General features: G+C 45.4%; 1 protein-coding gene and 1 long non-coding RNA gene across 4 annotated transcripts in view; one reads left to right on the top strand and one right to left on the bottom strand.

Annotated features, from left to right (window-relative positions):
* PDPR (pyruvate dehydrogenase phosphatase regulatory subunit) overlaps positions 1-5,399 on the top strand; it is a 38,619-nt gene extending 33,220 nt beyond the window's left edge. Inside the window, exons 18-19 of one of the 2 annotated variants that reach the window (XR_016390880.1) lie at positions 586-2,217; positions 2,653-5,399. Coding sequence is in view for 1 of the 2 variants with exons in the window: in XM_089902428.1 (XP_089758554.1) it covers positions 586-990 (405 nt within the window). In the remaining variant the exon portion in view is untranslated. Of the gene's footprint in view, positions 1-585 lie in introns of both variants that reach the window. The other variant, XM_089902428.1, reaches the window with a different exon arrangement.
* On the bottom strand, positions 2,233-26,643 carry LOC111179525 (uncharacterized). 2 transcript variants are annotated; one of them, XR_004022967.2, is made up of 4 exons: positions 12,310-26,643; positions 6,276-6,466; positions 4,985-5,079; positions 2,233-3,375 (listed from the first exon to the last, which is right to left on the bottom strand). It is a non-coding gene; the product is annotated as an uncharacterized LOC111179525 (long non-coding RNA). The 2 variants fall into 2 exon arrangements; XR_016390885.1 differs by having other exon boundaries at positions 12,936-26,643.
* Between the last annotated feature and the right edge of the window lie 411 nt (positions 26,644-27,054).

The raw sequence follows: 27,054 nt of genomic DNA, 5'->3' as shown, positions 1-27,054 counted from the left end.
ATTGCACCTTGCCTTTTTCTATTAAAATATCTTAGCAATCTTAGCAGTCATTCCCTATCAGTATAGTAGATCTCTGATGTTCTTTTTGAGCAATTAGGTAACTATTTTTCTCTGATATAAAAGTAAAGAATACTCGACTTGGAAAATAGGGAAAAACATAAAGAATATTTTTTCAGCGACACGCATTGTTAAGAGTTTATTTTATCCTGCTCTTTTTTGGACATATGCATATGTAAATATTTATGCATAGAATACGGATATATATGCATGGACTGCTGGTTGAGATTATATAAAAACATTGTTTTTCTAAAATAATTCTAGCAAGCATTTTCAAGTGTTGATTTTTCTTCCTATTTTTGTTCTGTGTGGTCTTGTGATTGAAATGTGTTTATAAAATAGAAAAGAGAGCGATGCGTACCTGTGTTGTTACAAGAATTCTCTGGTGTCTTTCATACTGTGAATGCAGTTTTCCGCATGGGGGAAGCACACGTTCTCCAGAGCTTGCAGGGGTGTGGTGGGAGTGGGCAGCCCACTGCAGCGACACCGGGTCCCGAGCGGTGATGCTGTCTCTGTGCTCTTTCCTAGGGGATGGATTTCATTGGGCGAGATGCCCTGCTGCAGCAGAAGCAGAACGGGGTGTACAAACGCCTCACTATGTTCATCCTGGACGACCACGACACAGACCTGGACCTCTGGCCTTGGTGGGGGGAGCCCATTTACCGAAACGGGCAGTACGTGGGCAAGACCACCAGCAGCGCATATGGTTACACCCTGGAGCGCCACGTGTGCCTGGGCTTTGTGCACAATTTTTCCGAGGACACCGGAGAAGAGCAGGTGGTGACAGCAGATTTCATCAACCGGGGAGAATATGAGATTGACATCGCAGGACACCGGTTCCAGGCCAAGGCCAAGCTCTACCCGGTCACCTCCCTCTTCACCCATAAGCGCCGAAAGGATGACGTGGAGCTCAGTGACTTGCACGGGAAGTAATGCCAGGCAGTCCCCCCACCTTCCCACCTTCTAGTCATCTTAAGGAGCTCCTCTTCCTGATCCCATCCCTCTTCTTGATTTAACCTTTGCCTCCCACCTCTTACCTTCCTTGTCTTATCTCCTTGATATAATTTTAAGCGTTAAAAACTTTTCCTTTGCACCCTCTCTTGTCCCTCCATCTTCTCCTCCCTCCTTCTGCAGTTTCCCATCTCCTGATACTCACTCTGGGCTGGTCATCCCTCCCCCCATCTCAGGTTCCTGTGGGGACAGGAAGGCAGGACAGAGGCAGACTCCACTTGTGGAAGTGGGTTACAGTGACAGCCTCACTTAATGCTGGGTCTTGAAGCAAGGGAGGCTTGTGGTGTGCAGGCCTCAGGGTAAGAGTCCCTCTCTGTGGGGCTAAGTTTTCTCGAGTAACCTGTGAATTCTGGCTAGCTGCTGTCTGTGTGATACAGCCGTGTGGAATAGCTTACGCCTTTTAGCCAGGCAGGTCCTTCTCCCATCCCTTTGTGCTGTGGGTCGGCACCCTGATACCTCTAGCAGGAGGATGACCATCTACCTCGCTGATGAGAGGCATCATGTGGGTGTTACCTGGGGTTTAGCACAGATTAGTTAACCATCCTGACCCAGTTATCAGACTGTTGGGCTAGGGCCACCTGCCTATAATTTTCTTCATCTCTTGCTAATCTCTATTATGAGGAGGGTTGTGGTTTATTTAACCGACTAAACAAATAACCACAGTGTTTGAAAGGGAAAGACCATGTTGCCTTTAGTGTTGCTTTTCCTAGCTGAAAGGGTGTGACCTCAAACTAAGCTCCAGCGATGCTGAGTTTTCTGTGAAACAGTGCTGCTTTTCTTTCAGCTACTCACAGTTCAGTCACCCCACCTTGATGTTCCTCTTCTCCAAGCGCATGTGACTTTCAGTTCAGCCTCATGTGTCCCTTCCACAGGAGGCCCACTGGCTCAGTGCACGCTCTCTCCCTTAGGACGGGGGAGGCAGGACAAGCATCCTGGCTGAGTAACTAAACCTTGTGGCCACGCTGAGTTGAAGAGAGCTACTGGGACCCCAGGGTTGCTTCCCCCGCACAAAAGACACAGATCCACACAGAGATGACCCACTTGGGTCCCTTGAGAGTTCCCAGTATGGAGAGCGTATGTTACCTGAGCCCAAGGTCTGCTTTCCGTCTTCTCTTTCCAGACATCTCTCCACATTTTCTGGAATAGAAGGTAACTTGGGGTAAGAGCGCCCTGTGCACTTCTAAGCAGTGTCTCTATTTTCTAAGGGTGGAACTTGGATCGCACAGACTGTGGTATCCATCCCCACACTTAATTTACCCTTGCAAACAAATGGCTGCTAGAGATTTTAATTAACCATAGCCTTTGTTATCTTGGTATCTTGGATGCATTAGTTCTGATAGGTCTGTAAGTATATCAGAGACAATCCTTTCATTTTATTAGAGCAGCTTACAATTCTCAGGTGTCTGCCTGTTCTGGCATTTCTCTGGGATTTCTGTTTACCCACTTGATCACTGACTTTAGTGTCCACCTTCTTACGAGGTCTTCATTGATTTAATGAGGGAGTATGTGATTAGAATTCTGTCGGGGGGCCTTGGTATTTTGGTGCAAATGTGAATTTAACTAGCTGAGAGATGCTGCTTCTAGGCAAAGAGGAGAGGTGCTGCCCAGCTGGAGAGCAGTGAACAGCAGCTGTGAAACTTGGGAGAGCAGCAAACTGGCACCGGACAATGCAGGTGTTACCAGCAGGGAGCCGACTGACCCAAGAAGATGGAAACAGATGTGTAGAACTAAAGGTATCCCATGCACACCACTGCAAAGTCGTCTTTATAAATGGAAAGTTATTTGGGATTGAATCCAAAAGAAAATCTAGATTTATGCGTAAATCACATCCATAAATAGGGGTCACACTTCTAAGAGACTGACAAGATGTTAAGATTCTGGGGGGGGAAATCACTTGTTTATTGAGTACCCTGAAACTTTACATATTTATCTTCCAGCACTTTACAATTCATCTTTCAAGTCTCCTTTGGTTCATTCAAATATAGCAATATGAATCTGGTAGGTTTCTCCATTTGGTCCTAAAGGGAAGGGGGTGACTCTTTCCTGCCTCAAGCATAGTTGACAATCAAAACATCTTCATTTCTGCGTCATCCGCGATGGGCACTGGGACCGCATGTGTTTGCTTTCTGTGACAACTCACCTCTCCCTGGAGGTTGGAGGGATTGTTCAAGGAGTAGCTGGACTCGTTTTAGGTGGTTGGTACTTTTTTCTTCTCTCTGAAATGATGTTATTATCACCACTTGTGCTGTCTTGGGAGAGGGGCTCCACAATCTTCTCAGCATATGCAATTGAAGAATCATTTTGAACCTAGAAACACAAAGTGTGTTGGCTTCAAACAGATGGAGAATCAAGGTTCCAAGTCTCCTGTGAGCCTTCTCCTCTCTTGAGATAAGCCCCTAGCTACTTGTGCCACATGTAAATCCCATGGTCATGTGACTGACATTAAAGATTTCTTGTCTGTGATAAAAGCTCTAATTCAGAAAGTTTTTAGAGCAAAAAGGGACAGACAAGACCTACCTGCTTGGATAGCACAATGTGATGTCCTTTAACTTGTGTTTTGGTCACGTAGCACTGCATGGGCAGGACAAGCTCCAGGAGAGAAAACTGAACAGTTCCCACTACATTCTAGTGCTTTTCTGAGAAGTCCCTGTACCCCCAAATGCAAGAGATGCCATTTAGCCCAGTGATTAACCCCAGTCTCACTTTGGCCCCAAAGTTCCCATTTCTGCACCAAGTCACTTGTTTGATTCTCATCAGGAGGTGTGATGTCCCTGGATTCTACCTCCTTGTACAGACCAAGAGTTTTAGCTGTATCTCTTCTTTCCTAGGCTGTTGTTTCCAAGAAAGTAACTCAACGTGAAAAATAACTCTTCCGCTTTCTCCTTTATCCTGCCTTTGCATGCATTTGCGACATTAACCCCTCCCCACTGCCACCATGTATGTGGCAGGAATGATAGGAGCTTCCTAAAGTGATTTTGCTTCACTGGAGGGATGACCCCTCCGCCTTGATTTCTGCCTCTAAAATAACTGCATTGGCTGGCTTTCAGGCATTACAAGTTCCTTTTTATATCTTTGTTGCCTCTTGGCCAGTGTAGGCAGCAAGGATCTAAGTATCTTTAGTATCTAAGATAGAGATTTGGTCAACAGTGCTCAATCCTGAAGTATAACCTACTGTGTTCATTTTCTTTTTGTACACACACCCCCCATCCCTCACAAACTTTGATATAAGCAGCATTTTATCAACAGGAGGTAGAGAAAAGTTTCTCACGAGTAAGGAATTTTCATCTGGCACATGTCATGTGCAGGCACATGGACTCAGGAGCAGCACAGTTGAGTGGAAGAGACGGCAGATGAAATAACAGGCAGTAGCCACGTCCTGCAGTGAGTCGTGAGGGAGCTAGGGAGCCACGTATCAGAGCCGCTCCCCACACCCACCACCACTGCCCTCCACTTTAAGGTGCTCCGTTAGTTGTAAGGCTCCTTCTTTGTCATCACGGGGCTGGCATATGCAGTCCCTTACAAATACACTATTTTTCAAGAGGACTGAGTATTTTTGTACGTCTTTGCCTTCTCTTTTATCCATTAAACACCAGAGCTCCTTGTGTATGATTCGTGACTTCTCTGAGCAGAACCCTTGGGGAATTACACGTTTCTTCATGGGCCATTTTTCTCATGATATTTAGATACACCTATTTTCATCCTTTGCAGACTTTCTGCCTTCTCATTTTTCTGTCTCTCAAGGACAGAAATTGTAAGAAGTGGAGAGGATACTTTTAGCATCTGTTTCTATGGATCTATGCCAGGATTTCTTTTGCACACCAAGAACTGGAGCTTGGGGCACTTCTTTCCTCCAAGCCAGGTTCTAGTGCCTTACACTCCAGAGTGTCACATGGTGGGTGGAGACGAAAAAAAGTACCTTCAACAGATGGGTGTAGGGTCGAAAGCTTCTGCAGCTCGTTTCAGTGAAGGGTCTTCCAGCAGCACAGCTAACACTTTACTCTCTGGTCAACTCTTGGGATGTAAGAAAATGCCATTGTAATTACTGTAAAGGCTACAACTCGTTCTTCGCATTTGTAAACGTGCAGTTCAACTCAGCCCTTTTCTATCCCACGTGTAGCATCAGCATGTGGTCCTGAAGACGTGCGAGGCACTTTAGTAAATGGGATGTTTCTCACGAGCCCTGGTGATGACAGGCACACAGGGTGACAGACCATTTCTGCCCTCTGCGAATTGTGGTATTAACGTTGTGCACTGTATTTCTATCAAGTCAGATTTCAATTTTATTTTATGTTACTAAGTTTGTAAATGAATAAACGGACATTTTCACTACTCTTGCTGTGTCTGCCTGAGAAATGTCCTGCATCTGTGGTAACCAGATATGTTTTTGCCATCACTAAGAATAAAATAAAACCATTTGCACCTGTTCCCAAAGTGTACAAGAGAATTTGAAAACAGGTAAATAAGATCCCTTCCCTCCATGCAATGGGGGGCATGGCTGTGGGGGAAAAGCCCCATTCCTCCTCCTGAAGTCCCTATCACTGTCACTGGACTTGACATCCTGCCTTACACTTGACTTAGTAAGAACCTGGTACTTGACTCATCACTCAAGTACTGGGTTGGCCAAAAAGTTCATTCGGGTCTTTCTGTAAGATGTTACGTAACATGAGCCCATGTCCGTGTGGAAAACGAGCTGTGTGTGTATTTTTGCTTACAGCAATAGAAGAGAAAAACAGAGAGAAGCAGCCAGTGATCCTTTACTATACTTAGCTTCCATCCAGAAATTTAGTCACTGGACTTCTCTTCTCTTTACCCAACTGTTCTGTGAGTCACCACATCTGGGAATCCACAGGTAGGCTAACATGTCTAACAAAAATTTCATCATCGTATCGTCCAAACCTGCTCTTTCTAGTTCCAGTTTCATGAATGAGCAACATTTGTTATGACTGAAGTAGTTCCAAAAAAACATCCCACTGGCTCCAAGGCTAACTCCAAAAGAGGAGTTCCAAAAACATTCTGTACAATGACGTGTCTGGAACACGGGGAGAGCCTCCCATGGCAAACACTTTCAAGGGGACAACTCTCTCATGACATGTGTCTTCCTCTTATTATGAACATACTGGATTAGGTATATCACAAATCCTATGAACCAGAAGTAATTCCGGAAAGGAAGAAGCCTCGCAAGCAGAACCTGAGTGCAAAAGACTTACCTTCCAGCTCCTCCACCAAACGAAAGGCCAGCAGAGTTCATTCCCGCCAGGACGAAGTAGCCCCGCACTGAAGGGGACTCGCCCATGATGCACCTCATGTCCGGGGTGAAGGTCTCGGGGCAATTCACCAACTTCATGATCTCCAGTCTCCAGTTCTGGCATCCTACGCAGCAGGGAACTCAACAGGGGCTCTGAGCAACGAAAACAGACCCAAACACAGTCGTCAGCTTTAGGGGATTCAAAACTCCGTACTCCTTACACTTTCTGTTCCCTCTCCTTTCGGAAAATGTCTTGTGGAGGTTTTCTAAGATGAGCCAACTGGGCCATCTATCAGAAGCAGAAGCCTTGGGGAAGTATGGGACATTCCTACAGAGTTCTTGGCATAAAGACGGAGAAAAAAGATACTCTTTAGGAAGGAAAGGAGCTCTGGAAAAGCAAATAAAATCTTAAAGTGATCAGTGGTAGTAAAAGAGCTCTTAAATGGCCCCCAAAGAGATTTGCAGCAATTTCAACTTAGGAAATCCTTGCCTTTTACTGCATAAGACACAGTCTCAGCTTGTTTTAAAATAAGGCCAACATCAGGGAATAATCCAGTGGAACAGTGGCAATAGATGAAGCCAGACTGAAGCTGGCTGGTGGGTACATGGGTTCTTTATACATTCTCTCCACTTTTAAAAGATTGAAATTTCCCAGAAATTAAGTCCAAGTAGAAAGAGGAAAAACTCTTCATTATAGACCCTTTCATATATTTTGAATTTGGAATGTGACTGTCTTAACTATTCAATAAATAAAATTATGTTAAAATTGAATAAAAGACTGTATTAACACAATTCTGCTTTCTAAAAAATGTCTTCAGGACTTCCCTGGTGGCGCAGTGGCTAAGAATCTGCCTACCAATGCAGGGGACACGGGTTTGAGCACTGGTCTGGGAAGATCCATATGCCGCAGAGCAACTAAGCCCCTGCACCACAACTACTGAGCCCGCCTGCCACAACTACTGAAGCCTGTGCACCTAAGAGCCCGTGCTCCGCAACAAGAGAAGCCATTGCAATGAAAAGCCCGCGCACCACAACAGAGTAGCTAGCCCCTGCTTGCCGCAACTTAGAGAAAGCCCGTGCGCAGCAACGAAGACCCAATGCAGCCAAAAATAAACAAAAAAAAAACTCCTTAAAAAATAAACAAGTAAAACAATAAAAGGACCTATGGGAGACCTTTTCTTACTACTGACATTCTAGTGGATGAAGAAGTGAACCAGGCCCTGAGACACATTATTAATCTAGGACAAGTTCAAAAGACAATCCTGAACTATACCCACAAGGCACTGCAAGCTCCCACTAAAAATACAGAGGAAGGAGCTGTTCCTTCACAAATCCCAGGGACCAAGTTCTTCTTAAAACCTGGAAAGGGGTCCCCCGAAGACCAACTATTGCCAAAATGGAAGGGCCCCTATAAAGTAATCTGAACCACTCCCACTGCTGTCAAAGTGCAAGGGATATCTAGTTGGGTACATTTTTCCAGACTAAAGCTTTTACCTCCAGAAACCCCGCAGGTTACAACAGAAGAGCAATACACCTGTAAGCCAGTGGAAGGTCTGAGATACCTATTCAAAAGACAGGCACCATCGACAGATAAGTAAAATGATGTAGTGGGTTGGACTCCTGTTTGCCATTCTTGCTACTGTACTCAGCGGATCATACGTGAACATCTTGTTAGAAATGTTGTAGAGCTTTATATGCGTAATCATCAACATAATAGTCTGCTGTCCCCTAACTCTTTAAGTACTAACAACAGTTACGTCCTCCAAGGGCTATCCGGTCTTAACAACTGTGAGACAGACATTCAGGTCTGCACCCCTGGAAGGGTTTGTTTTCCTCTGCGGACACCCAGACCATCATATGTTACGGAATTATCGACAGACCCTGTCTTTTCCAACCAAGCCATAGCATATAAATGCACTGACAATGTTCACTTCATAGGAGAGTGGGCTATAAGGACTACAGGGTTAAGAGGGATTTTTATCTGTAACAGAACCAGTCAGGCTCATCACCAAACCCAGAAAGCACTAGGAATGATCTTTATTCTCTATATATGTTTGTTTATTTGGCTACGTGGAGTCTTAGTTGTGGCACACAGGATCTTTAGTTGCGAAACGCAGGATCTTTTAGTTGCAGCATGCATGTGGGATCTAGTTCCCTGACCAGGGATCGAACCCAGGTCCCCTGCATTGGAAGCACAGAGTCTTAACCACTGGACCACCAGGGAAGTCCCCTAGGAATGATCTTTGCAAAGGCAGAGCTGGCCACAGGACTGGCAGCTCCATGGGGAGGCTTTACCTATCATGAAGCAACACTGAGATCAGACAGCTTGGTTATATGATGGAACAGACAAGACAAGCCTTAATGGGACTTAAGACCTCTCGTTTCTTTGGCGAATTTAGTTCTTGACAGTCGTCTAGCTCTTGATAACCTTCTGGAAGAACAAGGTGGAGTCTGTGCGATAATACTTCCTACTGCACCTGAATTAGTGTGATAGGACAGGTGGAAGTTAACATTAAGGAAATATATGCCCAGGCAGACTGGCTTCATAATTTTAGAAGCGGCAATATCGCCTCCACTGCCTGGTCAACAGTTAAGGAAGCCCTCCTAAAGTTACCCTGGTTCCTTCCCTTTCTAGGCCCTTTAGTGGCTACTGGTGTTCTTCTCCTTTTTGGCCCTTGTTTGTTTAGCCTTCTGGGCAAGTTTGTGTTTTCTAGGCTCTAAGAGTTTCAAGTAAGACTCATGATGGCTCAAGGAATTCAACCCATTCCAGCAGAGGGTGGCCCAGGTCCCTACAGGTCCTTGGAACAGTCAGAGAGGGACTTCTACACCTCTAGGGTAAGCTAGGGTCTGCAGCCCCTGTCTGGCAGGAAGAAGTTCCAGATGATGAGACACTTGGCCCTTTACCCCTTAAGAATAAAAGGTGTAGAATCCCTCAGGGGATAATGAGACAGACTAGGACCTGGGACCCTTTGCTGCAGTGCTTACACCTGAACAAATGAAATACAAACAAAATACAAAGAAACTATAAGGGACTAAAAATAACTATATACATGCATGCACAGCTGGGGGAAGTTATAGACAAGATACAAAAAGACCAAAAAAAAGCCAACTGCCACTTCTGAAGAGCTGGGAGCAAAAGCAGGGGTCAGGAGCAAAAGCAGGGTCCTGTGCATGCCCCCTGCACTCACCACCACCAGAGTGGGGAGGCAGACCACCCAAGCCACCCCTCTGGCCTGACTCCTGGACCCACCCCTGCCCTCACCCCACATAAGGAACCAGCTCGCTGCCGGCCTCGGAGCAATCAAGGGAGACTGTTACTTGTTTTCACTCCCGCCTGCTGCAGCAGGAGCCCAATAAAGCCCTGCCTGAATTTTCTGTCTGGCCTCTTATCAATTTCTATTGATTAAGGAGGCCAAGATCCCTGGTTGGTAACACTTCACTAATGTTATCTCCACCCTCTGTCTTAATGGAAATGCAGCTCTCCTGAGGGAACTGTCACTGTCACACAGCCACCAGCCCTGTTCCACTGACCTCACCATCAAGAGGCACAGTCGGCATCCTCCTTGCTTCTGAACCATTACCACTCAGTCACACTTGGAAAAGATCCTGTTCCTTTGTGCCTTAAGTTAGCAGGCACGCCTACCTAGCTCCGGACTACTTCCTATTAAGCCACAGGCACAGCTCTCTCTACATCCGGGTTCTGAACCCATAACATGGCTCTTCTCCCAACCTTTAACACCACCTCCTCTCTTCCTTCATCGAAGCAGATAATCTGTCTCATCTTGTTCCCCAAAACGCCACCTGTATACCTCCCTGCATCAGCAAACCATCCCTGCCTTCCTTCACAGGGTCAGAAATTAATCCCTTACAACGGCCTGGATCCCCCTTCCTGCCCCCTTCCCCTGAACCGAGCTCCATCAGCTGTCCTCCCTCTTTCACATACCCTCACGTTTACCTCCTTCTCCTCGGCATTTAGATGTGCTCAAGTACCCCCACCCCCCGCCCAGGCGATTTCAGAAATAAAACAAAGCTCCAAAACACTCAATTAGCAATTTTTAATTTTTAAAATTCTAAAATGATGGTCCTTGCAAAAAATCAAAAACAGAAGGAAGATTTCTCTCCACTCAAAGGTCACCAATACCAGTATCAACTATATTTTCCCAGAATGTTATTATTGCAGCAATGAGCTGCCCTGATGTTTGCCACCACCTTTGTCTTAAGTCCTTTTTTTTTTTTTTTTTTTTGCGGTATGCGGGCCTCTCACTGTTGTGGCCTCCCCGTTGCGGAGAACAGGCTCTGGACGCGCAGGCTCAGCGGCCATGGCTCACGGGCCCAGCCGCTCTGCGGCATGTGAGATCTTCCCGGACCGGGGCACAAACCCACGTCCCCTGCATCGGAAGGCGGACTCTCAACCACTGCGCCACCAGGGAAGCCCTTAAGTTCTTCTTTTATTACCTTGGTGGTGGCATAGTTGGCCTGTGGACTTTTTAAGCAAAAATTTCCTAACATGTATTTCACAACCTTTTTTATTTCCCGTCCTACTCTCTTCTGAACCAAAAGTGGTCGGGCTTCTGCCCCACCAGGCCACTGCACTCCTCTCACCAGGAACGCAAATGTTGCTCCTTTCCAAGGGCACTTTCTGGGCACCATCTCACTCCCTCCTATCCACACACTCTTTCCTTGTTTTCTGTGGCACCTTCTGCCCTGATCACTGGCCTCTCTCCTCTGCCCTTCCCTCTGTGTTGACATCCCCCAGGGCTCCCGGAGGCCAGCTTCGCTTCCCCATCCACCACTGTTCAGGGTGATTCCCTTTCCTGCCATGACTGATGGCCTAACCCATAGCACTCCTGAGCCTTAGACCCGCACGTCTAGTGGAAGAAGGGCCACCTCCACTTGGACTCCCACAGGTCAAACTGAGCACATCCAAAAGGTAAAGCCATCTTCCCCAATCTCCAACTCTGCTCCACTTCCTGTGTCCCCCAGGAACACCATACACTAGAATTCTGGGTGTCATCCCACATTCCTCCCTTTCTCTCATCTCCTCTCTCCAGTCAATCATCAAGGCCTAACCAACAACCCTACATCCTAAATCTCCCTCCAGTGGATCTCCACTCCATCTCCACTGCCCTGAACTGAGCACAGCCCGCCATCCTCTCTTTACTGCAGAAGGTTCCCAACTGGGCTTCCCGCCTCTCATCTGCACACCATTCTCCCCACACAGAGGCCTGAGCACATCTCTGAAATGAAGATTCTAGGGACCTCCCTGGTGGCGCAGTGGATAAGACTCCACGCTTCCACTACAGGGGGCGCAGGTTCGATCCCTGGTCAGGGAACTAAGATCCCACATGCCGAGGACGCATCCAAAAAAAAACACCAAAAAACAAACAAAAAAACAGGATAGGAAACAATGGCATCAGAGTCTATTCCAGTAGGTTTGGCAGCGATAGCAAAGGAGTGAGATCAGAGGAGATAAAGCCAGTAGAGAAGAAACGGAAAATGTCAAAGACAACAAAGTAAAACACACACCTAGTTGAAAGTAAATTACGTGTTTAATTTCTGCTAAGGAGAAGAATTCCTGCTAAACAATCTCAATACTGACGCTGGTTATACTCAGATCTGCTTACACCAACAAGAGCAAGAGGACAGCTCCAACTCCTTCTGAGCTGTTCCTCTGCATGGTCACAACACCTTGTAGAAATTGGCTGCTGGTCACAAGGGAGACTGGATGAGAAGAGACGGATTAACACAGTATTTCCCACACCTGCCTCCAAATGAGAGCCACCTGGGACACGTGTTTTAAAACACACACTCACTCACTCACTCACAGGCTCCCTCTCTGGAGATGCTGATCCTGCGGTCCAGGGTGCTGTATTTTTCAACAAGTGCACCAGGTGATCAGCCAAGTTTGAGAACTTAACACAAATCTCTAGCCCTAGGAACGTGTCCCCTTCAGCCCGGCTACCTCGCCGCCCCGCAGCCCCCGACAACATGCTTACAAGGCACGGGCGAAACGGACGTGAAGATGCCAGAATCAAATCTCGGTGTCATACACATCAGGCCCAAAGGGTCAAACGTTGGGAAGAGAGCTCACCGCCCCGGTCTGGACGTTTCCACCTAACCTCACCGCTGACTCTGCAGCACTTTTACTGGTTAGTTAAGCACAAGCGGACCGCACGTTGCCACGCGGGAAAACAATTCAGCCTGCAAAGACGACCCACCTGGGCAAGCCCGACCCACGCTGGGGGGTGGGGGTGGGGGTGGGGGCTGCCTGCCCGAGGCGGGCCTCAGGAGCGAGGTTACCCCGGCCGCCCTGGGCATCCGGGCTGGGCTGCGGGCGCCTGCCAGAGCCGGTGCGCTGGCCCTGGGCAGCCGGGCACGGGTCCGCGAGACGCCACCGCCGCAGAGAGGCTGAGGGAGACCGGGCGACGCGCTGTCGGCCCCGGCGGGCGGAGTCCTGGCGCCGGGACGCGCCTTCCGAGGACCAGGCAGAACCGACGGGAAACGAGGGACGCCGGAAGCCCCCTGACCGAGACCACAGCGGAAAGCGGGGGCGCTGGGGGTCCCGGGCCGCCAAGGTCCGCGTGGACGGGGACGCCAGGGCGGCTCCGCAGCTTCTCCTTACCTCACGGGCGCCCTCGGGCTCCGCGCTCAGCAACACCCCGCCTGAAGCGGGGCAGCAGCCACAACCGTTGCCGGGGTTCCCGGGGTCCGGAAGGTGGGACAGGGACAGAGACAGGGAAGGGGTCGGGACAGGAGGGAGAAAAAAGTTCCCGTGACGCGAGAAGCCAGCTACGGTTTGCCGGCTCTAGTCCTCCATCCGACGTGCGCCGTGACGTCAGGGTAGAGCTCCGCCCCTGACACGTGGGGCCTGTTTGGGTCTCGCGAGGCCCCGCCCCTGGGTGCGTGTAGCGGGGAACCGCCTCTGCCAAGATGGCGGTGAGCTGCAGGCCTGGTGTTTCAGGGCCGCTTTAGGACTCTAGCCTCGGGCCCTGTTAAATTGTCCAGGTGCAGCCGGGATCGCCATGATGGCGGCAGCCCCGCTGCAGTGTGGGGAGGGCGGGGGTTCTCTCTTCCTTCTATGCGAGTCCCCAGGCCTGGTGCCACGAGGTCCACCGCCCAAAGACACTAGTCAGGGCGTAAAGAAGATTCTTGGACTGACTTTGTTTTTTGGAAGTCGCCCGGGTCTTCTTGGGCGAATCGCTAGCAGAGCAGATGGAAAATCCTGTCTGCTGGCCCGGCCAGACCTCGGAGGCAGGATAAGAATACCTGAGCTCTGGGCCGGATCTTACTCTTTGCGCCTTCTCTGCTTGTCTGGACCAGAGGAAGAGGAATCATTCACTACATCCTCTGAGAAGCTCCCCGTCACCTTGCTTACTATCACATCGCCCTGTTTTCTTTCCTTTATAGAACTTGGCACTGAAGTAGATCAGTGTTTGTTGACTGCCTTTCCCACTAGTTGCAAGCTCTGCCCTGTGACGACAGAACCTAAATCTCGTGCAGGGCCATGTTCTCAGCACTTAGAACAGAGCATGGCACAAAGTACATATTCTTTGAATGGACAGCGATCTAATGGTACAGCCTCCCCTGCGTGTTGGGCCAACTCGCTAGTTCCCATTCTTTGGATTCAAGGCCATCTCACCACACAAGCCGATTTCGTTCAATGGATGGCCTCTTGTGGCGGGGCATCCTGCTGGGTGATGGGATAAACATTGCACATAAAACCATTGTCCTGTTACCGAAGTGTAAAAGAGAATTTGAGAACTGACATAGCGACGACACAAACGTTTACAAGTGTTACTCTCCATGCAGTGGGGGCATGGCTGGGGGAGAAACCCCATTCCTCCCCCTGAAGTTACTATCGCTGTCGCTGGACTTGACATCCAGCCTTACACTGACTCCATGGTAAGAACCTGGCACAGGGCGTATCCCCCACGCACCTGTGAGCCCATGTCTGTGTGGAAACCAGGGCTGTGCCTACACTCTTGTTCACACCTGTGGGGAAAATGCTCACTGTCTGAGAGAAGCAGCCAGTGCGCTCACCACACCAACCTGCACCCACAAATCATGGTGCAGTTTTGCAGTAAAACACCTGCTATGGACTCAGTGCGGTGCAGGGTGCTATTTCAGAGTCCCTATAAGACAGAGTAATTTTATAAGTGGCTCCTGTGCCCTAACTGCCTTGCCTTGTTGAAACTTCACCACAACTGTGTGAATTAGAGCAGAGTATCCCTGCTTGACCTGTGAGGAAAGTGAGGCCTAGAGAAGCACGTTCTCAAGTTGCAGATAATAAAAACCAGGCCTCACATCTAAGTATTTATGAAGTAGTGAACTATTCAAGTCAGTGCCAAGAAATGTGGTAGAGACAGTGGTGGTGCATTAGAATCACCTGGGGAATCTAAACCCATATCCTCCACAGGAACTGGAATCAGCAAGGCTGAGAGACATGTCCGTCCTTCTAAAGAGCTTTCCGAACTCCTCTTGTATCTGGAATCCCCTGGGTGCCAACTCTTGAAAAGTCTGGAGGAGAAATGGTAGTTGTGTAAAGCTTTGTGGATGAGGCAGGACTTGAGCTGGTTCTTAAAGAACCTCTGTTTGCCAATCCGTAAAATGGGGCTAATGCTGGAGTGGTCTCAGATCAGCATGATTCAGTCACTCTCTTTGTTCATAGAAACCAGCAGTAGGTGGCGCTGTGGCCTATGAAATGGGGTTTCCTGGGTTCAGAAAGCCCCTCATGGAGGACACACTGTGGCGATTAGTTAGAAACCCAAGTCAGACTAATATCTCCCCGGAGAGATGATAACTGACAACCCAACGGGGTCCCTGTGACACAGGAGCGAATGAGGCTCCTTTGGTGTAGCCTCCCAAAGAGAGGTGTGCCCATCCCTCCGCTCTCTTTCCCATGAGAGGCTCTGTAGAGTTAGGGACCCTCAGACACTTGGATCTGCGGCATCATTTGACTGGAGCCTCTCAGAGTCCAAGCTGAAAGGGTTGTTGTGGTGGTTGGTTAAGAGTACAACTTTAGAGCTGGCCAGCACTGCCTCTTCCTTAGTGTATGACCCAGGTAGCCACCCAGGGAGGTGGTTACCTTTCCTGGACCTCTGTAGCAGTCACCAACAGAGACTAAATCTAAAGAGAAAGAGCAATTTTTAAATTGATTTAAATCAATTTTCAAATTGATTATGATAGGGCTTCCCTGGTGGTGCAGTGGTAGGAATCCACCTGCCAATGCAGGGGACACGGGTTCGAACCCTGGTCCAGGAAGATGCCACATGCTGCGAAGCAACTAAGCCCGTGCGCCACAACTACTGAGCCTGCGCTCTAGAGCCCATGAGCCACAACTACTCAGCCCGCGTGCCTAGGGCCCGTGCTCCGCAACAAGTGAAGCCACCGCAATGAGAAGCCCACGAGCCACAATGAAGAGTAGCCCCTGCTCACCGCAACTAGAGAAAGCCCACGCACAGCAGCGAAGACCTAATGCAGCCAAAAATAAATAAATAAAATTAATTTTAAAAAATTGATTATGATAGTAACCAGTTAATACTTTCACTTGGGCAAAATGTCTCACAAGGATGGTTCAACATACACAAATCAAGCAATGTGATACACCACATCAACAAAAGAAAGGACAAAAGCCATATGATCATCTCAATGGATGCAGAAAAAGCATTTGATAAAATTCAATATCCACTCATGATAAAAACTCTCACTACTTCTATTAAATATAGTATTGGAAGTCCTAGCCATAGCAATCAGACAAGTAAAAGAAATAAAAGGTATCCAAGTTGGAAGAGGTAAAACTGTCATGATATGCAGATGACATGATGCTATACATAGAAAACCCTAAAGACTCCAAACAAAAACTACTAGAACTGATAAACGAGCTCAGCAAGGTAGAAGGATACAAGATTAAAATACAGAAACCTGTCGCATTTCTTTACATTAATAATGAAATAAGAGAAAAGGACAGTAAAAAAGGAAAATCCCTTTTAAAATTGCATCAAGGGAATTCCCTGGCAATCCAGTGGTTAGGACTCTGCACTTTCACTGCTGAGGGCCCAGGTTCGATCCTTGGTAGGGGAATTAGGATCTCACAAGCAATGCAGCACAGATAAAGATAAAATAAAATAAATTTAAAAATAAATAAAATTGCATCAGAAAAATAAAAATACTTAGGAATAAACCTGAACGAGGAAGTGAAACACTTATGTGCTGAAAACTATAAAAATATTGATAGGGGCTTCCCTGGTGGCACAGTGGTTGACAGTCCGCCTGCCAATGCAGGGGACACGGGTTCGTGCCCCAGTCCGGGAAGATCCCACATGCCGCGGAGCAGCTGGGCCCGTGAGCCATGGTCTCTGAGCCTGCGCGTCCGGAGCCTGTCCTCCGCAACGGGAGAGGCCACAACAGTGAGAGGCCCGTGTACCGCAAAAAAAAAAAAAAAAAAAAAAAAAATTGATGAAACTGAAGATGATTTAAAGAAATGGAAAGATAGCCCATGCTCTTGGATGGGAAGAATTAATATTATTAAAATGGCATACTACCCAAAGCAATCTACAGATTTAATGCAATCCCTATTAAATTACCCATGACATTTTTCACAGAACTAGAACAAATAATCCTAAAATTTACATGGAAACATAAAAGACCCAGAATTGCCAAAGCAATTCTGAGGAAAAAGAACAAAGAAGGAGGCATAACCCTCCCAGACTTCAGACAATACTACAAAGCTACAGCAATTAAAACAGCATAGTATTGGCACAAAAACAGACATATGGATCAATGGAACAGAATAGACAGCCCAGAAATAAATCCACACACCTACAGTCAATTAATCTTTGACAAAGGAGGCAAGAATATACAATGGAGAATAGACAGTCTCTTCAGCAAGTGGTGCTAGGAAAGCTGGACAGCCACATGTAAATCAATGAAGTTAGAACACTCCCTCACACCATACACAAAAATAAACTCAAAATGGCTTAAAGACTTAAACATAAGACATGGCACTGTAAAACTCCTAGAAGACCACATAGGCAAGATATTCTCTGACATAATCGTAGCAATGTTTTTTAGGTCAGTATCGCAAGGCAACAGAAATAAAAGCAAAACTAAACAAATGGGACCTAATCAAACTTATAAACTTTTGCACAGCAAAGGAAACCATAAACAAAATGAAAAGACAACCTACAGACTGGGAGAAAACATTTGCAAACAATGCAACCCACAGAGCTTAATTTCCAAAATATACAAACAGCTCATACAATTCAATAACAAAAAGACAAACAAAAAAATGGGCAGAAGACCTAAATAGACATTTCTTCAAAGAAGACATCCAGATGGCCAATAGGCACAAGAAAAGATGCTCAACATTGCTAATTATTAGAGAAAAGCAAATCAAAACTACAGTGAGGTATCATCTCACACCAGTCAGAATGGCCATCATCAAAAAGTCTACAAATGATAAATGTTGAAAAGGGTGTGGAGAAAAGGGACCTTCCTACACTGTTGGTGGAAATGTAAATTGGTGCAGCCACTATGGAAAACAGTATGGTGGTTCCTCAGAAAAATAGAGTTGCCATATGATCCCACAATCCCATTCCTGGGCATATATCGAGACAAAACTCGAATTCTAAAAGATACATGCACCCCAACATTCATAGCAGCACTATTTACAATAGCTAAGACATGGAAGTAACCTAAATGTCCATTGACAGATGAATGGATAAAGATGTGGTGTATGTATATACAATGGAATACTACTCAGCCATAAAAAAGAATGAAATAATGCCATTTGCAGCAACATGGATGGACCTAGAGATTATCATACTAAGTGAAGTAAGTCAGAAAGAGAAAGACAAATACCATATGATATCACTTACATGTGGAATCTAAAATATGACACAAATGAACTTATTTATGAAACAGAAACAGACTCACAAACATAGAGAACAGACTTGTGTTGCCAAGGGGGAGGTGGGGTGGGGGAGGGAAGGATTGGAAGTTTGGTATTACCAGATGCAAACTATTATATGTAGAATGGATAAACAACAAGGTCCTACTGTATAACACAGGGAACTATATTCAATATCCTGTAATAAACCATAATGGAAAAGAAAAACAAAAAGCTGGGACTTCCCTGGTGGCGCAGTGGTTAAGAATCCGCCTGACAATGCAGGGGACACGGGTTTGAGCCCTTGTCCGGGAAGATCCCACATGCCGTGGAGCAACTAAGCCGGTGCACCACAACTACTGAGCCTGCGCTCTAGAGCCTGCTAGCCACAACTACTGAGCCCGCATGCCACAACTACTGAAGCCTGCATGCCTAGAGCCCATGCTCTGTGACGAGAAGCCACTGCAATGAGAAGCCCATGCACCGCAACGAAGAGTAGCCCCCGCTCACCGCAACTAGAGAAAGCCTGCATGCAGCAATGAAGACTCAACGCAGCCAAAAATAAAAAAAACACAAAATAAATAAACTTATTAAAAAAAAAAGCTATGTATTTGAAAAAGTTTTACTGCCAAGGAATATCGCCTTGGACAAACATTGGCAGTGACTGTTTGAGCTTGAAACCAACTTGGGCCCCCAATCTTCTCTGAGATCAAAGCAGGATGAGAAAACTGCCTAGCCCTCGGAGATGTGGCGTATTCAGATGTGGCCAAGGAGGAGAAGGAAGGGGGTAGAATGAAGAGCCCAGAGGACAGAGTAAGGAGCTACAGAAAACAATGTGTTAGGGGCCTGCTCCCCAAAGCCAGAATGAAAATCTAATCATAGAATATTTTCCACCTGGAGAATAGAGGGCTCTTGTAACATTTGCATCCCAAGATTTCAGAATTACTCTGAAACAAAGAGTGCTGTGTGCGTCCCATCTTCTCCTTTTCCCAATGGGAATGTTGACTGTGGTGATCCTGTCCTGTTTGCTGGATGGCAGAGGAGGAAAGGCAGAACAGGGCAGAAGACATGTCTTGTTAATTAACAGGTCTTTCACTTAAGTAGAATGGATGCATAAGTTGTGGTATATTCACGGCAATGGAAAAGAACTACTGCCAAACCTAACTACATGGGTAAGTCTCGTGGACATAATATTGTTATGTCTAACAAAACCCCAAAGAATACATGCTGATATAAGTTTATTTACCTGAAATTTCAAAAATAGTCAAAAAGGGCTTCCCTGGTGGCACAGTGGTTAAGAATCCGCCTGCCAATGCAGGGTTCACGGGTTCGAGCCCTGGTCTGGGAAGATTCCACATGCCGCGGGGCAGCTAAGCCCGTGCGCCACAACTACTGAGCCTGCGCTCTAGAGCCCACAAGCCACAACTACTGAGCCCGCATGCCACAATTACTGAAGCCCGGGTGCCTAGAGCCCGTGCTCCGCAGTAAGTAAGCCACCACAGTAAGAAGCCTGCACACAGCAACGAAGACCAACACAGCCAAAAATAAAGTAAATAATTAAAAAAAAAATTTTTTAATAGGCAAAAAGAGAGACAGAGAGAACAAGTAGGATATGTATATATGTAGAGGGAGAGATTTATCTCGAAGTGACTCATGGGATTGTGGGGCTGGCAGGTCTGAAATGCACAGGGCAGGCGGGCAGTCTGGAGACCCAGGGAACAGCTGATGTTGGGGGTCTTGAGTTCGTAGGCAGTGTGGAGGCCCAATTCCTTCTTCCTCCACAGGGTCTCTGTCTTTTCTCTTAAGACCTTCAACTGAATGGATGAGGCCCACCCACATTATGGAGGGTAATCTGCTTTCCTGAAAGCCTACTGATTTTACTGTTATTCACATCCAGAAAATACCTTTACAACAATATCTAGACTGGTGCTTGACCAAACAACTGGTCGCCATATCCTAGCCAGGTTGATACATAAAATTAATCATCACAGCCTCCGATTACTTGCTTGTAAAACGGGCAATGATACGTTTGGGTTTTTGTTTTTGCAGACTCAAATAATGCGTATAAAATACTTGGCCCAAAATTTGTGAAAAATTTTACACAACAGCTACTTTTATTATTATTCTTGCAAAGTGAGCTGCACGGCCTGGCACCTGAGGCTCCAGACTGTGGGAGGTGTGGGTGATGAGCCAAACTGAATGACCATGGAGGCTGGTGACATGCAGCTGAAGAGCAGAGACCTGTGCCCAGGCCTGTGAGCCTGACGCCTGTGGCGGGAGCTGGGCGGGAGTCCCCAGGTGCCCCTGGGGCTGATGCTTTGTGCTCATTATGACTTGTTTACGAGCTACTTGGGCTTGGTGGAGACTCACTCACTCAGGAGGCAGCCTGGGAATCCAGTGGGCTTGTCTGAGCTGAGTGAGCTCTTTCCAGGCCCAGGGATGCATGTGTGTGGATGACCTGTGAGCAGCTCTACTCTGGCCTCCGGTGATCTTGGCTGCCTTGGCCTCTGTGCTTTCCAGCTTTTCCAGGGGCCTGAGTAGCACTGGACGTTTGTGCTTCATTCCCACTTGGACCAGCTGACCCCCCTCTGCTGGCTACACCTCCTCCCCTGGGTGACCAGTTTGGACACCCAACCTCTGTTCCGACAGGCTCTAGGTTGGAACATCACAGCAGCCTCCCAGGAAACTTGTGTCCTGTCTCTCAGCCCCTTGCCACAAGCCCCTGCCGGCCTTGCTCCTTGAGGAGCAAAGACAGCCAGGACCCTTGGCCACAGAGGAGAGTGTGGATTCAGGGGAGCCTGGCCAGAGTCTCACCCAAGCAGAGGGCCCCCACTCGTGACTCGTTCCCCTTATCCTGGCAGCTTTTTAAACCGAAGCTCAGCAGAATCACAGGAGGAAGACACACCAGTGGCAACAAGCACGGAGGACTTGGGCCTGAAAAAGCAGGATCCCACTCTCCTCTCCACTCGTGCTCAGTGCCAGAGCTCTGGGCCTACAACACGCTTGCTTGTTCTGGGCTCCACCTTTCCTCCTCCAAATGCTTTCTAAATGTCTGGTCCACATACCCTTCTCATTAAAGGTTAGGCACAGTCTCTCTCCATATGACCTGGTGACACACCCCATCCCACATGTAAAATTCTCTTTGCCTAGCCAGGCCATGCTTTCCTCCTCCAGGCAGCCCTCCAGGATCTCCACCTGCAGATGCCCAGCCAGTCAGGAGCTAAGAAGAACAGAGAACAAGAGAGGCAGATGGGGATGCCACCTCCAGGCTCCTGCAACCTCTAAGCCCCACTGCACCACCTGAGGCAGGGGCAGGTTCTGGAGACTCGAGAGGGCTCGGGGCCAGTCCAGCACCCTCAGCAGCCAGGAACCCTCCACGGAGGAGCAGTTCTGACCTCAGGGAACCAGCCTTGGGTAACTCTGGTCTCCAGCTCAACCATGCAACCCAACCAGGCGAAGGTCTTGGGCTGCTGACTCACATAGGACCTGCTTATTATTTTCCTTATGACTTACGTATCAGCTTTTTATGACTGATTTTTAAGTTTAATTTTGACTTTCATCAAAGTAATACCCACACAAATTTTAAGTCAAGTAATACTACAAGTGATTCTCAATCTCGAGGGGTAATCGTCTGACTCTTACAGGTCTTTCTTCTGGTGATTAACTCTTTTTTTCCTAATTCATGCTTATCCTGCTATTTTATTGGTTTTCCAGTGTTCAGATATTCTCTGCTGACTTGGAAGATGATTTAGCTCCCACGCTGTATACACACACTCGTTCCTTCCACTTGCCACCAATTTTGTAAGCTTTGTTTTTATTTTCCTTTTGGATTAAATCCATATTATTTACATTTTTTGTCTTTATAAAAATTATTCTCAGCTGAGCCATACAAATTCATTTCCTTTTTTGCATTTTATTTATTTATTTTTTTGCGGTACGCGGGCCTCTCACTGCTGTGGCCTCTGCCGCAGAGCACAGGCTCTGGATGCGCAGGCCCAGCGGCCATGGCTCACGGGCCCAGCCGCTCCGCAGCATGTGGGATCCTCCCGGACCGGGGCACGAACCCATGTCCCCTGCATCGGCAGGCGGACTCCCAACCACTGCGCCACCAGGGAAACCTGCATTTTATTTTTAAAGATTTCAAATGTACTGTAAAGTTAAAAGCATTTTACAGTGAATATCAAAATACTTAATGCTAGATTCTACCATTTTTCTAAACATCCTTCATCAGATCTTTATTCTTCTATTCATCCTGATATCAATTCACTAATTTAACCTGGTTTTGGTGCATTTCAAAGTAAATTGTGGACATTAGTCCACTTCACCCTACATACTTTTCTTGTAATATCTTTGTCTGGTTTTCGTATCAGTGTAAGGCTAGACTCATAAAACGATTTGGTAAGTGTTTCCTACTGTTTGTTTGCTTTTTAAACAGATTAGGATATAATTTATCTTCTGTGAAATTCACCCACTGTATATGTACATTTGAATGACTTTTTGTCAATTTATACATCTGTACAACCTTCACCACAATCCAGGTTTAGAATATTTTATCATCCCCAAAAGTTCTGTCATAAATATAGTCAGTCCCTACTCCCATCTTCATCCCCAGACAATCACTGACCTTTCTCCTCTAGAGATGTCCCTTTCTAGAAATTTCCTATAAATGGACTCATACAATATATCATCTTTTGTGTCTGACTTCATTCACTTAGCTAAAGGCATTTGAAGTTCCTCCATGTTGTGGCATGTGTCAAAATTTGTTCATTTATATGATAATTATATGTCAATAAAGCTGGGGGGAAAGTTTGTTCCCTTTTATTGATGAATGATATTCTATTATATAGATATACCACAGTTTATCAGCTCACACCTTTTTGATGGAAATCTGGGTTTTTCCAGCTTTGAGCTATTACGAATGATGCTATGATCATTTGTGTATAAGTCTTTGTGTGGACATGTGTGTCTATTTCTCTTGGGCAGATAACTAGAAGTGGAATTTCTGGGTTTGGGGATAAGTATATATTTAACTTTTTAAGAAACTGCCGAACTGTTTTCCAAAGTGGCTGTAAAATTTACACTGCCCCTAGCAATACATGCAGGTTCCAATTCGACCACATCTCATTAAAACTTGGTATCATCAGTCTTTTGGACTGTAGTCAATCTACTGAATATGTGGTGGTACCTCACTGTGGTTTTAATTTTCATTTCCTTAGTGACTAATGATGTTTAGCATCTTTTCATGTGCTTGGTCTCCATTCATATATCTTTTTTGTGAAATGTCTATTAAAATCTTTGCCCAATTTTTAATTGGTTGTTTGTTTTCTCATTGTTTAACTGTGAGAGTTCTTTGTGTACTGCATATAAATCCTTTATCAGACATATGATTTGTAAATATTCTATGTGGCTTGTCTTTTCATTTTCATAATGGTGACTTCTCAAAGCCAAAAGTTTTAAATTTTTATGAAATCCATTTCATCAATTTTTCATTTTATGAATTGTGTTTTGGGTATTATAACTAAGAATTCTTTGCCTAACCCAAGGTCACAAAGATTTTCTCCAATTTTTTCTCTAGATGTTTTATAGTTCTAGCTCTTATACTCAGGTCTATGATCCACTTGAAATTCATTTTGTGTATGATGTGAAGTAGCTGTGTAATCTCATGATTTAGCATATCCAACCGTCCCAGCACCACTTGTTAAAAAGATCATCCTTTCCCCCACTGAATTGTCTCGGCATCTTTGTCAAAAATCAATTAACCATAGGAGAAAATATATATTTGCAAATGAAGCAACCAACACGGAATTAATCTCCAAATATATACAAATGCATAGATACAAAATATACAAACATGCAGCTCTATGTCAAAAAAACAAACAACCCAATCAAAAAATGGGCAGAAGATCTAAATAGATATTTCTCCAAAGAAGACATACAGATGGCCAAAAAGCACATGAGGAGATGCTCAGCATCGCTAATTATCAGAGAAATGCAAATCAAAACTACAATGAGGTATCACCTCACACCGCTCAGAATGGCCATCATCAAAAAATCTACAAACAATAAATGCTGGAGAAGGTGTGGAGAAAAGGGAACCCTCCTACACTGTTGGTGGGAAAGTAAATTGATACAGCCACTATGGAGAACAGTCTGGAGGTTTCTTAAAAACTAAAAATACAACTACCATATCATCCAGCAATACTACTCCTGGGCACATATCCAGAGAAAACCATAATTCAAAAAGAGTCATGTACCACAATGGTCATTGCAGCTCTATTTACAGTAGCCAGGACATGGAAGCAACCTAAGTGTCCATCGACAGATGAATGGATAAACAAGATGTATATATATTCCATTGGCATATATTTCATGGTATATATATTCCATTGTGTGTGTGTGTGTGTATATATATATATATATAAAAAGAACAAAAGATAACAAAATAATGCCATTTGCAGCAACATGGATGGACCTAGAGATACCATACTAAGTGAAGTAAGTCAGACAGAGATAAATATCATATGGTATCACTCATATATGGGATCTAATTTTTAAAAAATGATACAAATGAACTTATTTACAAAACAGAAACAGACTTACGATATCGAAACAAACTTATGGTTACCAAAGATGAGATGTTGGGGGTTGCATAAATCAGGAGCTTGGGATTAACATGCACACACTACTATATATAAGACAGATAACCAACAAGGACCTATAGTATAGCACAGGGAACTCTATTCAATATTCTGTGATAACCTATATGAGAAAAGAATGGATATATGTATATGTGTAACCAAATAACTTTGCTGTATACCTGAAATTAACACAATATTATAAATCAACTATACTCCAACAAAAATTTTAAAAAACCAATTAACCATAAATTTAACTATTTCTGGAGTATCCATTCTCTTCCCTTGATCTATATATCTATCTTTAATCCATACCACATAGTTGTGTTTATTATAGTTTCATAGCAAGTTTTGAAATCAGGTAGTATAAGTTCTCCCATCTTTTACTTTTTCAGATTTGTTTTGGTTATTCCAATTCCTTTGCCTTTCCACATAGATTTTAGGATCCAGTTCTCACTTTCTTTAAAAAAAAAAAAAAAAAGGCGGGCTTCCCTGGTGGTGCAGTGGTTAAGAATCCGCCTGCCAATGCAGGATGGGTTCGAGCCCTGGTCCGGGAAAATCCCACATGCTGCGGAGCAACTAAGCCCGCGAGCCACAACTACTGAAGCCCGCGCGCCTAGAGCCCGTGCTCCACAAGAAGAGAAGCCACCGCAATGAGAAGCCCACTCACCGCAACAAAGAGTAGCCCCAGCTCACCGCAATTAGAGAAAGCCCACGTGCAGCAATGAAGACCCAACGCAAAAATAAATAATTTTTTTAAAAAAAAGGTTGTGGTATTTTGATAGGAATTGCATTGAATCAGTAGATGAATCTGGGAATAACTGGGATCTTAACAATATTGAGTCTTCTAATCCATAAATATGAAATGTCTCTCCATCTATTTAGATATTTTTCCATTTCTCTCAGCAATGTTTTATAGTCTTATGCACTTAGGTCTTGTGCTTTTTTATGCCATTGTGAAAGGAAATATTTCTCAATTTCATTTTTGGATTGTTTATTGCTAGTTTACACAAACACACTTGATTTTTATATATTTATTTTGTATCCTGAGACCTTTGTTCTAGTAGGTTTTTTTTTTTTAAACATTGCTTAGGATTTTCTAAATACAGGATCATATCATTTGCAAATAAAGACTGTTTTACTTCCTCCTTTCCAATCTAGATGACTTTAATTTGTTTTTCTTGCCTTATTGCACTAATTGCACATTCAGCAGTACAGTGTTGAACGGAAGTGGTGAGAGTAGACATCCTTGCCTTGTTTCCGATCTTAGTGGGGAAAGCATTTAGTCTTTCACCACTAAGTACAATGTTAGCTGTAGGGTTTCCATAGGGGCTGTATGAGTTTGCTAGGTTGCCATAACAAGGTACCACAGACTGAGTGGCTTAAACGACAGAAATTTATTTACTCACATTCTGGAGGCTAGAAAGCCAAGATCAAGGTGTCAAGAGGGTTGGTTTATTTTGAGGGTCTCTCCTAGGCTTACAGATGGCCATCTTCTGTGTCTTTACATGGTCTTCCCTCTGTGTGTATGTGTATCCTAACCTCCTCTTCTTATAAGAGCACGAGTCTGTGTCCAGGACTTCCCTGGTAGAGCAGTGGTTAAGAATCCGCCTGCCAACGCAGGGGTCATGGGTTCGATCCTTGGTCCAGGAAGATCCCACATGCTGCAGAGCAACTAAGCCCGCGTGCCACAACTACTGAAGCCCACGTGCCACAGCTACTGAAGCTCACACACCTAGAGCCCGTGCTCTGCAACAAGAGAAGCCCCCACTCGCCCCAACTAGAGAAAGCCCGTGCTCAGCAACAAAGACCCAATGCAGCAAAAAAAAAAAAAACAGAAAAAAAAAAAAAAAAAAAAAACTATGTCCAAATGTAGTTACATTCTGAGGTACTGGGATTAGTATTTCAACATACGAATTTGGAGGGATGCAGATTGTATTAGTCCATAACAGGGACCCTTTAACAGGATGAGGAATTTCCTTTCTATTCCTAGTTTGTTGAGAATCATCATATGAAATAGGTTTGGGATTTTATCAAATGCTCTTTCTGTGTCTTTGAGAGGATCATATGGCTTTTGTCCTTTGTTCTATTAATACAGTGCATTACATTGACTTTTACATGTTAAACCAACCTTGCATTCCTAGAATAAATCCTACCTGGTCATGGTGTTAATCATTTTTTTATGGTGCTAGATTCGTTTTTATAATATTTCATTGAGG

Source organism: Delphinapterus leucas, chromosome 20 (assembly GCF_059928025.1).
Source record: "Delphinapterus leucas isolate spDelLeu-1000000601 "Yukka" chromosome 20, BTC_Dleu_Yukka2, whole genome shotgun sequence".
NCBI lineage: Eukaryota > Metazoa > Chordata > Mammalia > Artiodactyla > Monodontidae > Delphinapterus > Delphinapterus leucas.
Note: the sequence above shows the minus strand (reverse complement) of the source record. Positions and strands in the feature narration are given on the sequence as shown.